The sequence below is a fragment of the Cupressus sempervirens genome, chromosome 5 (genome assembly GCF_028749045.1).
Source record: "Cupressus sempervirens isolate cs-2001-9-10 chromosome 5, ASM2874904v1, whole genome shotgun sequence".
In the NCBI taxonomy this organism is placed as follows: Eukaryota; Viridiplantae; Streptophyta; class Pinopsida; order Cupressales; family Cupressaceae; genus Cupressus; species Cupressus sempervirens.
This window is the reverse complement of record NC_143122.1, coordinates 247902835-247915373: the sequence shown is the minus strand read 5'-3', so window position 1 is coordinate 247915373 and position 12539 is coordinate 247902835. Positions and strand designations below refer to the sequence as shown.

General features: G+C 36.6%; 1 protein-coding gene across 2 annotated transcripts; it reads right to left on the bottom strand.

The window, feature by feature from the left end:
- Positions 1–11371: 11371 nt before the first annotated feature.
- LOC149555457 (uncharacterized) lies at positions 11372–12254 on the bottom strand. 2 transcript variants are annotated; one of them, XR_016365309.1, is made up of 2 exons: positions 12000–12254; positions 11372–11829 (listed from the first exon to the last, which is right to left on the bottom strand). XR_016365309.1 is itself a non-coding variant. In XM_089833634.1 (2 exons), the coding sequence occupies exons 1-2, from the start codon at positions 11995–11997 to the stop codon at positions 11548–11550; spliced, it is 309 nt and encodes a 102-aa protein (XP_089689760.1). In that variant the 5' UTR covers positions 11998–12119; the 3' UTR covers positions 11372–11547. The 2 variants fall into 2 exon arrangements, 1 of the variants encoding a protein (XP_089689760.1); XM_089833634.1 differs by having other exon boundaries at positions 11971–12119.
- Positions 12255–12539: the final 285 nt, after the last annotated feature.

Genomic DNA, 12539 nt, shown 5'->3' with positions numbered 1-12539 from the left:
TCAAGATTCTCTTCATAGAAGCTTCTTTGCGATAGTCACCAGTCATTCTGATTACGTCTACCTACTGTCGCTAGTGTCACTCTTTTCGAGATTATTCTCATAGAATCTTCTTCCCGACAATCACTAGTAGTTCTGAGTGCATCTTCCTACTGTCGCAAGTGTCACTTTTTTAAAATTCTCCTCATAGAATCTCATTTGTGACAGTAACCAGTGGTCCTCACTGTGTTTGCCTACTATCGCTAGTGTCACTCTTTTTGAGATTCTCCTCATAGAATCTCCTTTGCGGCAGTCACCAGTGGTCCTCACTGCATCTGCCTACTATCGCCAGTGACACTCTCTTCTAGATTCTCCTCATAGAATCTCTTCTGCAACAATCACCAGTTGTTTCAACTGTGTCTGCCTACTATTGCTAAGTTCATGTCTCTAGACTCCTTTATGGAAGATCTCTTTTGCATCAGTCACTAGTCGTCTTGCCTATGTCTGTCTATTGTCGTTTAGTCCTCTTTAGGTTCTTCATCATGAAGATTCCTCTTTGACCTCTGTCTCCAATTTTTTTGACTACGTCTACCTACTATTGTCACCCTACTGAAGAGATTTCTTTCAAACGTATTCTGGACATTGACACTTGACATCAATCCAAAACATTGAATTCAAAAAATAATGATATACTTGTTTGGATATGCTGAGCATTTTCTTTGTTTTCTTTGTTTTTGCTTTATCATATCTCCTCGAGCAACTCGATGATGTCATCTTTGACTAGAGAAGCAATGACTGGGGGCATGATCTTTTCTTTGCTTTCTATATGCAATTTAGTTCCAATAAGTTGATATATTCCTATAAGAGGGGTGTCCACTGTAAGAGCCTCTATCTCGTATTGGATGGCCGTGTGTACCTCGACTCCTTTTATATGAATACGTCAATGACATTGGTTCTTCTCCTTGTTTGTTGGAGTAAACTCTTCATGCTATAGTAAATACTGATACTCGTCCTGCTAAGTGAACATACGGGTCACTGCAAGTATATCTAGCACACTTCTGTCTCAGGTTACGAATGCAAGGGTCATTGCGGATAGAATGAATATTGAATACTTAGCATAAGAGAGATCTCTCATGTGTTTGGTGTGCCTTTAATGCAAGCAACATTCAGGTCATCCTAGCGTCTACGTTATGATGCTTATGTTAACTTGCTACATTAAAAGGGACAAATGTTCTGGTCATTCTGGCTTCTTGTGCCTCGAATGCTTACATTTAATCCCGACAACCCAATAACATATGTTATATTCATATTTTCATGATTGCAATGTTAGTGGGAATTGTATAACATATGAGCTTTATTTTATATCCAATGATGATTAAGTATTGAGGCTTGGTAACCAGACCTAGGGTTGCATTTAACATAGTCTTGCATTACATACCCCATTTGCATTAGCATGCAATTCGATGGTAATTCTATTCATACTCCACATGCATTAGATTCATCCACAACTGCACAAGTGTTTGGTTCATCGATTCACGCTCCTCAATGGAATACCTGTAACTATCAAAAACATGCAACACTACGTAAGATGTCAATTCATACATATGCATTCTATCTAAGTACAACATACATCTCATGTACATCAAAGCAAAACAAAATAGACAATGACATGTACATAGGAAAATCAGCTCAAAATCTCATATATATATATCAAAAGAATGGGTCAGTACAAAAATGGGCACTACTCAAGCGCAATCGATCAAAAATGATACATGGGGTGCTGGCACACCAATCGATACATAGCCAGGGATCAAAATCAAAAATTAGGCACAGAGTGTCTAACTTTGTCCCGAACCCTTGCCTCCAGGATGAGCAGGAGGAGTAGGGGCAGCAGGTGGTGGAGGCGGTGGTGGCATATCTGGCCTGACAAGAGGTCGTGCGCCTCTAGACTCTCACGCGTACTGAGAAAATCGTTGAACCTACAATGTCTCATCTGGCACAGCGTTGGTGTATGCGGCATAGTAATATGCAGCCTGAGCAGATTGGAAGCGGATCTCATCCTATGCCAGCTCTAATCTTCGCTCTGTAGTCTCCATGTGCTCCCTCTGACGATCTATCTCCCACTGTCTCTCCACTAGCTACGCATCCCAGACTACTACTACAATCTGCAACTCTCCCAACTGTTGGGAGGCTGCACAAACCCGCTCCTGGTACCTCCATACCACATCTTGCACCCCACCTGCCGGCTGATCCAACATATCCTCATCTAACATCTTAGGTGCCTACTGCTATGGTGGTGCCTGTGGCTATGATGGCACCTACTATTGTGGAGCCTCCTACTCTGTCCTCTACCTGCGTCATCGAATCTATCCATTTCCACTACCCCCGGCACCTGGGTCTGATCCCATCTAACATGGGGGAATCTACATCTGCTGAACCCGGTGTCGGACTCGTGACTATTGTTGTAGCTAAACTGGAGGTTGTCTCTATGCCGACTGTTGCTAGGGTACCTGTCTCTCTATCTATACTGCTTGCCCTGCCATCCCCACTGGATCTGTAAAACGTGGGAATGGATGGCTAATCTAAAATGCCTGATATGCAGGCATCATCCTAGCATTTGCTATCGCTGGCAGGTAATCCCACTGAACTATAGCTAGGCTGCGGATGTCTATAATGGATCGTCCTAGATCCATCCATGTTGGCCACCCCCGCTTGATGTCCTTCTGCAACCTGGCATAGGCGCAGAACTCAGGCGAAATATCCTATGGTCGGCCATACTACCACCACACTCGAGAGATCACAAATCTCTCCATAACATATGTCGTCCTACCCACCAGTGGTCGAGAACTCAACATCCACGGTAACTCTCTAGGAGCATCATCTCAGTCCTTTATCTCTCGCTAGGGTTGCCATACAATAGACACTAGGTCATCAAGACATATCCTCCATTGCTCTATCTTACCGAGGTGGGCCTGGGTAATATGCCCTCGATATCTGCAAATATAGGGCTCCATGGGCTCTTGGGCATCCTCAAAAATTGGCCTACATACAAGGAGATGCTCCTAGGCCCAGATCTGTAGCACATATACTCCCGCTACCATGGTCTTTTTCTCATGGAAGATGACCTCATGCATCTCATGAAAAAGATGGGCCAACATGCACTGACCCCACCCAAAGATCTCAAGTGCCTCAACCATCCTACGGAGCATGACCCCCCACCCGCACTCCAAACCATGTTGTCCTCTGTTAGGACATAAGAAATAGCTTAGGAATATAGCTAGCATAGATGCCAGCCTATGTGTCAGTCCATAAGTATGTATGAGCTCATCCCAGCTGATGGCCCTCCCCCTTGGTAGCTCTCTCCCGAACACAACTGATAATGCCTCTGTCCCTGCTCGAGGCACTGTATCATAGATGAACTGAGTTTCGTGGAAAGGAATCCTCAGAATCCTCCAGATGTCCTCCAAATGGAAACACTCCACCAAAGCTATGAGTAAGACGTGATTCACCATCATGACTGGAATCCAACATAGAGAGGACAAACCTAATCGGGCAATGTGTGCCCAATTTGCGTCATCCAGACTCCGTAATAACTCTCCATATGGCGAATAGTGTGACCTAAATGTAACATCTCCAAAGACCTCCTACACGCATAACAAAAAATGGCAAACAAACGATCAATATCAAGTTGAAATGACGCATCAAAAGGAAATAAAATGCAATTTTTAAGTGCGAAAATCAAAACTATCATGGAATTTCGCGAAGACATTCTTTCTTCACACAAAGAATCATGCATTTGCACGAAAAAAGAGTTGCTCGCACGAAGAAATCAATGTCCATGCGAGAAAAGAAGATTTCGCGCGAACACCAAATCGACTCGCACGAAGAATCTCTTTCTTCACACGAAACCAAATGCCTCGCACGCGAAGACCCTCACCGTCGCGCGCAAAGAAAGAAGATCTTCGCACGAGAAGAGATCGGTCTTGCATGAAGAAAGATTTGACCCCTAAAAAACATGCTAAAATGTGCAATAAATGACCTTGAAATGCATGAAAACAAAAGTACAAAGATGAGAAATCAACGACTCACTGGTGGTCCATAGTCTGCTGGCCGGCTGTGTCGTCTAGAGTGCTCAAAATGATGATATCTCATGTTTACTGCCATGTCTTTATTAGAGCTCAAAATCACTACAAGAAAAAAGCACAAATGAATTGAAAATGACCATTTGGGCCCTTATATAGGTGTTGACCAAATTTTCCAAAGTGCTTGGATTTGCGCAAAAATCACACCCCTGGCTAATTGAACTGTTCTAGATCCATTTTCGGGATCAAATTCAAAATTTGACACACCTAAGAGCCTCAAAAATGCATTTTAAAATTTTAGAGACCGATGCGATCAAACGCTTGTGCAGCCCAAATCTTTCTGATACTTTGTGATTCTTGGAATCCTTTCAACTTTACATTCTCCATATTTTCAAAATTCATTTTGAAAATAGTCAACTCAAGTGAACTGTGGCATAATCTAGTCAAATTTTGGTCAAACTTGGTCTTTACGACTTCGCAATCATTTCAAATCAACCCTAAATCTTCTTTAGATCATTATGATCTCTTATTTATTGTTCATATTGTTCTGATCTCTTCTACATTCTGTTGAATCTCAGATTTCTTTTGTATCTATTGCTATATTGCTTCACATCTATTTCTGGTGTGTCATCTTTCAATTTCGCTCCCAAGGGGGTAGGATGATTACATCATTGAATACTTATTGCTTGGGGCATCTGGTTCCCATCTTATGTCCTTATCACTTAGGGCATCTCATCACTAGGGGCATTTTGTTCCCTTCTATCTCTCATCTTTTCCATCTATCTTATCTTTTCATCAATTGATGAACCTTATAACAACTCTTCTTAGAGTTCGATAGATAGGTATTGGGACAGTCTAAACCCCAACTCGTGAGGATCAAGCCTCGTTCTAGGGATGATTTTACAACTCATGATTGGACCTTGTTATCTTTTATCGATCTTAGGTATCTAGGTGTTCTATCTGGATCCTTGAAGGTTAAGCTCTATTCTAGAGATAATCTTCTAAATGCTATCAATCTCAAGTATCTAGGTGTTCTATTTGGATCCTTGAAGGTTAAGCTCCATTCTGAAGATAATCTTCTAAATGCTATCAATCTCAGGCATCTAGGTGTTCTACTTAGATCCTTGAAGGTTAAGCTCTATTCTGGATATAATCTTCTAAATGCTATCAATCTCAGGTATCTAGGTGTTCTATCTGGATCCTTGAAGGTTAAGCTCCGTTCTGAAGATAATCTTCTAAATGCTATCAATCTCGGGTATCTAGGTGTTCTACCTGGATCCTTGAAGGTTAAGCTCTATTCTGGAGATAATCTTCTAAATGCTATCAATTTCAGGTATCTAGATGTTCTGTCTAGATCCTTAAAGATTACGCTTCGTTATGGAGATGGTCTTTTAAATGCTAGAAATCTTAGGTATCTAGGTATTTTGCTTGGATTCCTTGAGATTAAGCTCTATTCTAGAGATAGTCCTTAAAAGCTTATCAATTGGTCTCTGTATCATCAACTTCGGAACCAATCTCATCTTTGCATCAAGCTCTCTGATTTTCTTTGAATTGAACGCATTGCTCGCACATTCATTCAAAGAGGGACAAAATGTAATACCCCAAAATTGGCTCATTGCCATGATACCAATTTTGGGCTATTTCTGATCAATCCTAAGTCCTATTCTAATAGGCAATTCTCATTCTGCTATTTGCTACTTGACTTAATTTTCAGATGCAGAAAACCCTAATCTGCATTCATCATGCTTATTATTTAATTCCTATAGTATTTACACATATTAGTCACATTGAACCTATTGATTAATATTTAATTTACTTACTAAGTATTTATACTTTAATTAAATTAAATTATATCCTAAGGCTAATGTACTATGGAATTAAATTTATTTAGTTTAATAAATATGCATATTTTAATTAATTAAACAGAATTATTTAATTAAATGGAGTACTTACTTCTAATTAATTAAATAAAGTTATTTAATTAAATAAGAAAAGTGTCTCTAATTAATTAAAGGATTATTTAATTAATTAGAAAATGTAATTATGAGAGCATATCTCATTTTATTAAATTAAATATCTCACTAAAATCCTTCTTCAGTTCAAAAAAGGAAATTTCCAGTTCACTATTGATCAAAAAGGAATTAAATCAGTTAACTCCTTTTTCTACTCAAATTAAATCAGTTAACTCCTTATTCTACTCAAATTAAATCAGTTAACTCCCTTTAATTTGGAAATCTTCTTTTATGACTGAACTTCACCTTTAATCCTGACCGTTGATTGAAATCGATCTCAACCATTGATGGATTCCAGGAAAGTTTATTTAAGAGACCCTCATCTCTTCATTTTGAGGGGAGGTTGAATGAGAATTTGCATCGAATTGCTACTAGATTGTGCATTCATTTGAGCTCCCTACTTTCATATTCATTTTCTAGTTTAATTCTCATATGGATTTAATAAGCATACATTTAGTATAATTTCTTTTATATGTTTATAGATTAAACGTCCATACTCCATTCTAGATTAATCTGCATTCTCATATAGATTAGTCACATTTTCTTTCAAATCCTTCATTTTTACAGGGTCTGGTTGCTTAACACCTCAAATCTGAGGATATCTGACAAGCAATTCCCTTTAGATAGAAGGCAATAGGTCGCTTTGTAGGCTGATTTTCAGATGAACAATCCAATGTTCATTCCGGGATGAATCTGCATACAATGACCGTGTTGAAGTGTGTGTGTTAGCAGAGGCCACATATTCACGCATACACAAACTAGATACTTCTAATGGAGATTGTTTAATTGCTAAAGTAGAGGAATTTTGGTTATGGCATAAATTATTTTTTCATATAAATTTTAACATTTGTTTAAAATGTTTTATGAGCAATTGTGTGAGAGGTATTCATATTTTAATCAAACCCAAAAATGATATGTTCAAAGAATATCAATTAGGAAAGATGAAAAGTTTGAATTTTAGTGATAAGGTCTATTCTTCATAGATTCATTATCTATTTGGATAAATAGTAATTTTGTATATTTAATATTTAAAAAAAGTAGACAGAAAAAAATAATACACCAGTGCATAAGCCCTTGAATTATATAAGAAAAATATAACATGTTGGTGCTCTAGGAAGCTAGTTGAGTCATTCCTACATTATTTCTACCTTGAGGTTAGTTGACAACAATTCTATTTATGAATTTGCACTATCAAAATCTAAATCTTATGATTTATAAAATTAAAAAATCAATCTTACTTTTTATTTAAAAGAAACATAATCTTTTCTTGATAGCATTTAGCTCTCTAATAAATGGTTAGCCTATCTAGGGAATGTTTTAGAAGATTAAAAGAAAATGGAAGTTGTAACTAAATCATCTTTAAAGAAAAATAGATTTTACTTCTTATTAAATATTGCACTAACAAAAACATGTAAATAAATCAAGTGTAAAAACCTTACTCTAGAACGGTGATTTTTGAAAAAAAAAGTCTTATAACCCTTCCTCAAGCAATTCATATCTTCCTCTAGATTAGAAACACGAATTCATTAAGATCTCATGTGGAACTGAATGAGATATGCATTAACTATTGAAGCACAATAAAATCTCATACATTGAAGGACTTAACTACATTGTGTGTATTAGAACTACATTCTTTAAAGTCATACTTGAGACCACACAAAATAATATAGGAAAAGCATAATAGAATCAATTTGATGATCGAATGTAGAACTAGTCTCCTATAGGGTCAAAGGAACATAATGGGGAGGCAGTTAAAGCTCATTTGGTTCATGGAATTGTAGAAATCAAGATTTCTACACATCTTGATTTAGCCAAATCAAGTTTTTGCATATCATGTCATTCATTTTTTGGGGATTTTACTTGTATAGTTTATTTCACTCAGAAGATGAGTGGAAGGATAGATTTTTATCCATAAGCTTGGATTTGAAGGTAGGCCCCAAAAAATATTCCTATCAAATTTTTTACACTTCCTCAAAAAGCATAGCTAGGTTATGATTTTCAATTCGTAGTTGCTAGTAGGATATTAGACAACCTAGTTTTGAGACAAAATTAGAAATCTAGTAATTCCATTTTTCCAATTTTGAAATAAATGCAAAAAACTTCAAATCTAGATTAGCCAATTCCTGATCATGAAAAAGCCAATTCTCGTCATCTTCCACAAACCAAATAAGCCCTTAGAGTGAAGACACTAGAAAATTTAAAATCACATCAATAATTGGAATATAAAGGACAATAATAGGTAATCGATTTACTGTTTGAGAATATTTACATTTGAAACACCCTTGCTTGATTTCTTGTTGAAGTTTTATATGGCTTACAAGTTGTTGTAGTATGTTGTATTTGACCTACTTTACTATAATTCATAATTAGAATTGATTTTAGAAAATGATCTTTTTTCTTACATTTTGTCCTCTTAATTAATGAAAGCAATAATAAATAATATTGTTGGAAAATTGTAATTCTATAATAAATTAATTTAGTTAAAAAATAATTTAATGTCATTTGTCAATTTAAATCTAATAATTACACCTAAAAAATACAATAATAGCCTATCATAACACATGTAGCTAAGGGAGTTTTTTTAATTTTTATGAAACCTTACAGTCTTATGATGGGTTTTTGTTTCCTTAAGATTTTCATCCTATGTGTAATTTATTTAACTTACTATGACTGACAAACTTGCAACAAGGAGATGCAAGACAAAATTGAGGAATTGGTGGTTAAGAGGGGTGAAGAAATGGGTGCCAGTGACCGCATTGAACTAGTGGGGGTTAAGGCTTGTATTTGTAAGAGTGAAGCTGCAATGGTTTATCTTTGGGAAGGTGGTTTACTACTGGAAGAAATGGAAAAACATAATGAGCACATGGATGCAATTATTCAACTTCTAGAATAATAGGAAAGTGAACATTAATGGGATGGAATTTGAAATCACGAAAGAGGTTATTGCTAGGGTTGGAGGGTTTTCCCTAGGGGGAGAATTGTTGCAAGTAGGCCAAAGTGAATGATGAAAGCAGTCGAAGGAAGTTCTCCAAATTTAATGAGGAGCCAGCTGGAATGCATTGTGGGTTTTCCAAAGAGGATCTTTTGAAGCCATGGGATGTGATTTGCTATGCCATAATGAGGTATATTACCCTTGAAGATTAGTTCCTGGTAATATATTTCTACCATTTCCCCATTCTCAACCATTTCAGGAACCTAGATCAGATTCCTTTTCTATATCTTATTTTGAATTCCATGGAAGATTGTCTCTATAAGGCTAGGAGAAGGACAAATGAGGGTAAACCCTTTTATCTCATCCACTAGGGTTTCATGAATAAACTTTACAACTATGACCTTGCATTAAACCCATCACTTCTAGCCAACCCATTGGCTACTATTACTCCCCAAATATCCATGGATCCTACCCCTAGCTCAAGCTTCAAAAGAATAAAATAAAACCCTGCCTTTGAGGTAAAAATAAACCTCAATGATTCAAATATGAACACGAGGACGAGCAAGAAGAATGCTTGGATAACTAGTAAATGACTCCAATTAGAGAAATTCATGTCCCTCCCTTTATAGAATTTTAGCGCCAAGTCTACAGAGAGTGAGATAAAACCCATGAAGAGGAAGATGCCACACCAAGACATTGGAAAGAAGCCTTTCTCCATCCGCCCTAATCCCTCAAACATCTCAGATACCTATGAAATTGTCTCGTCCTTGACTAGAAGCAGGGGGGGGGAGGACATCACGTCCCCCATGAAAGGAACTCCCAAAGGTAAGGGGGAAAATGGAAGCATAGCCACAGGAAGAGCCAAAGTAAGGCTCAATTGGATAGGCTAGAGTAGTCAATGAAGGAGATGATGGACAATCACATGGGAATTTGCAAAAAATTGAAACCTTGGGTGAATTCTCCACAAATTTTATGCATTTGGCTGCCACTACCTTTTATTCCTTGTAGATGAATAAGGAGGTGAAGGATTTCGGAAAAGAGAGTGAAACTACCTACTCCATTTACGACTTCCTAGTAGGAGGATTGGCTAAAGATGCTCTTGGATGAACCTATTAAAGAGAAGGTGGTGGATGTGAATAGGGACGAGGTTGAGGAGAAGTAGAATGAGGAACTAGAAAAGAATGAGAGCAACTAGCCCTAATTATGTTTTTTGATTTTGTTTTTATGTTTTCGATCACTATGAACTTGGTGCCCTATAAGGATTTATTATTTATGTATATGATTAAGTGTTGGACTGATAACAGCAATATGTTCCATTGCTGTTGGAATGTTTTTCCATTTTTTTAATGATTAGTTATAGTTTTAATGGTAATGATTGTTCTATTTTGGAACTTATAAGTTTTTTGAAGTATAAAACTAGTATAAGTTAGATAATTGGCCTTTTTCTACTCCAAGGGCAGACCCCGTCCTTTTGGCTGTTATCGAATAGTTCAAAAATAAGAATGAAAAGTATGTGCATAATTTAATAAAAACAATTATCTAGATTAACTTAAAGACAATAAAATTATTGTTTTAGCATAATAAAACATTTAATTCACGTATATAATGCTTATTAAAATTTACTCCAATACTAATGGGGCTCAGATTCAAGTTTAATTCAAATGCCCCTTCTATAGGGGCAATCTGGATCTATGACGGGCCATTCGTGTAATAAAGAGATTATTGTAGAACATGATGGCAATGACCTCAAAGAAATTCCAGCATCACCCATATCCCCCGTGGGCTAATCTTACGTGCATGGCCATTCACTGAGGTGGAATTAAACCATGTTTATACACTTTGTAATTTCATTTCACCCCTCAACATCAACATATTTCAGACAAAGCTGCTAGTCACTTCCGTGACAATGGAGTCATGGATCAATTTTAAAGGTGACGTAAGACAAATGCCCCTTTATGGACAAGATTAATAAATGTAAAATCAAGGAAGTTTCATTTTTATAAACTTAATTCAGAAGGTTCTAAGGCAGTTTGTTATCACAGAGATTTTGTTATCCATTATTAGATTGTTGAACTCCAAATTGTGAGCAGTATAATCCTAGCACTAATCAAAATATTTGAAACAGTATAGCCTCTATCTAGAAATTAACAAGTTGGATATATATGATGGGAGTTGTTTAACAAATAAAATTAATCATTTCTGTTTATAATTTACCTATATATTTGTAAGTAATTATACATTATATTGGTTAAATTGTTATGTTGGTCGTCTTATTATCAAAGATCAAAACTCACTTTGAAACAAGGTCTTCATTTCTGACCTTACTGATTCATAGCTCTAGATATGAAGAAATCAGTAAACTCAACAAGTGTTAAAGACAATATATATTATTATGTTTGACATTACATACAGACAGTAGATGAAAGGAAGGCACACGAAAAGAAGTTTTTATTTAGCATCTGGGCTCCATTCATTGAACACCGAGATCCATACATGGCACTTTTCAGCTAGGTCAAGAGCAAGTATATATATATATATAGAAACCCTAATTATTGTGAGTTGAAGTGAGGTTTTTTCCAGTGAGAGTGTAAGAGGTAACTTCAGTAACGCCTGGCCAACACTGCGCAAGGCACTTTCCTTTGGAACAGTAAGCCGCACCGCTCCCACACCAGTTATAGACGCTGCAGCACCTTCCACTGTTGCAGAAGAAGTTCCCTTTTGGACTGCATGTTGGATCCCCCATCACCATGGGAAGCCCAATATTGCATCCCAAAAACATTATTATTACCAGTAAGGCTGCCATGGTTGATTTGTACTGACCCATCTTCTGCATTGATACAAACAATAAACATAAATTATGAAATGTAAGGACACAATGAATAGCTAGGACTAATCATAGTCTAAGTATTCAAACTGAAATAAAAGAAGAATTCTATGGAATGATCTATATTCTAATGCTAGAACATACAAAAACAACAGAGCTGTGTAAGAGCATACGCCGAATAGAAGTATAAAAACAATGCTGCTTTCTTTGTGCTATATGCTGGATTGGCAATGACAAAGAGTAATGAGCATGGGATCTATTTATAGTGAGAATTCTTAGACATTAGATGAATAAATTTGCCTTATCCTCACTACTTTTTCTGAAGATTTAATAATCATACCATTGACCTTTTGGTCTTGCCGTTAGAATTTTACTACAATTTATTAAAATTTGGTACTCATTGACACGTTTATTAATGCGAACAACAATCTCGATGAAATTTGATGATGTGCCATAACTCATGCACAGCTTATTCACTCCTTGTTGTGAAAAGGGTGACACTAAGTCCACATTTCTACCTACTTCTGATTAAAAAATGGAGGACAATAACTATTTATTGTCCACATCTGATTGAGAAGTCTAGTACAGTTCGTCACCCATTAACCACATCCAAGCGAACAATATATTAGTCAATAGCTTCGGCTACTCAGAGATAAGGACTGCAATAAATGAAGAAATCTTATCCTCATCCTATTGATTTTCAAGTGAATTAA

Bases quoted from the DNA above. Each gene is read 5' to 3' on its own strand.
- LOC149555457 (XM_089833634.1), bottom strand. From the start codon at position 11,997: ATGCTCTTACACAGCTCTGTTGTTTTT. The intron at 11,830-11,970 runs GTATGTTCTAGC...GTATCAATGCAG, and splicing joins TACACAGCTCTGTTGTTTTT to AAGATGGGTCAGTACAAATC.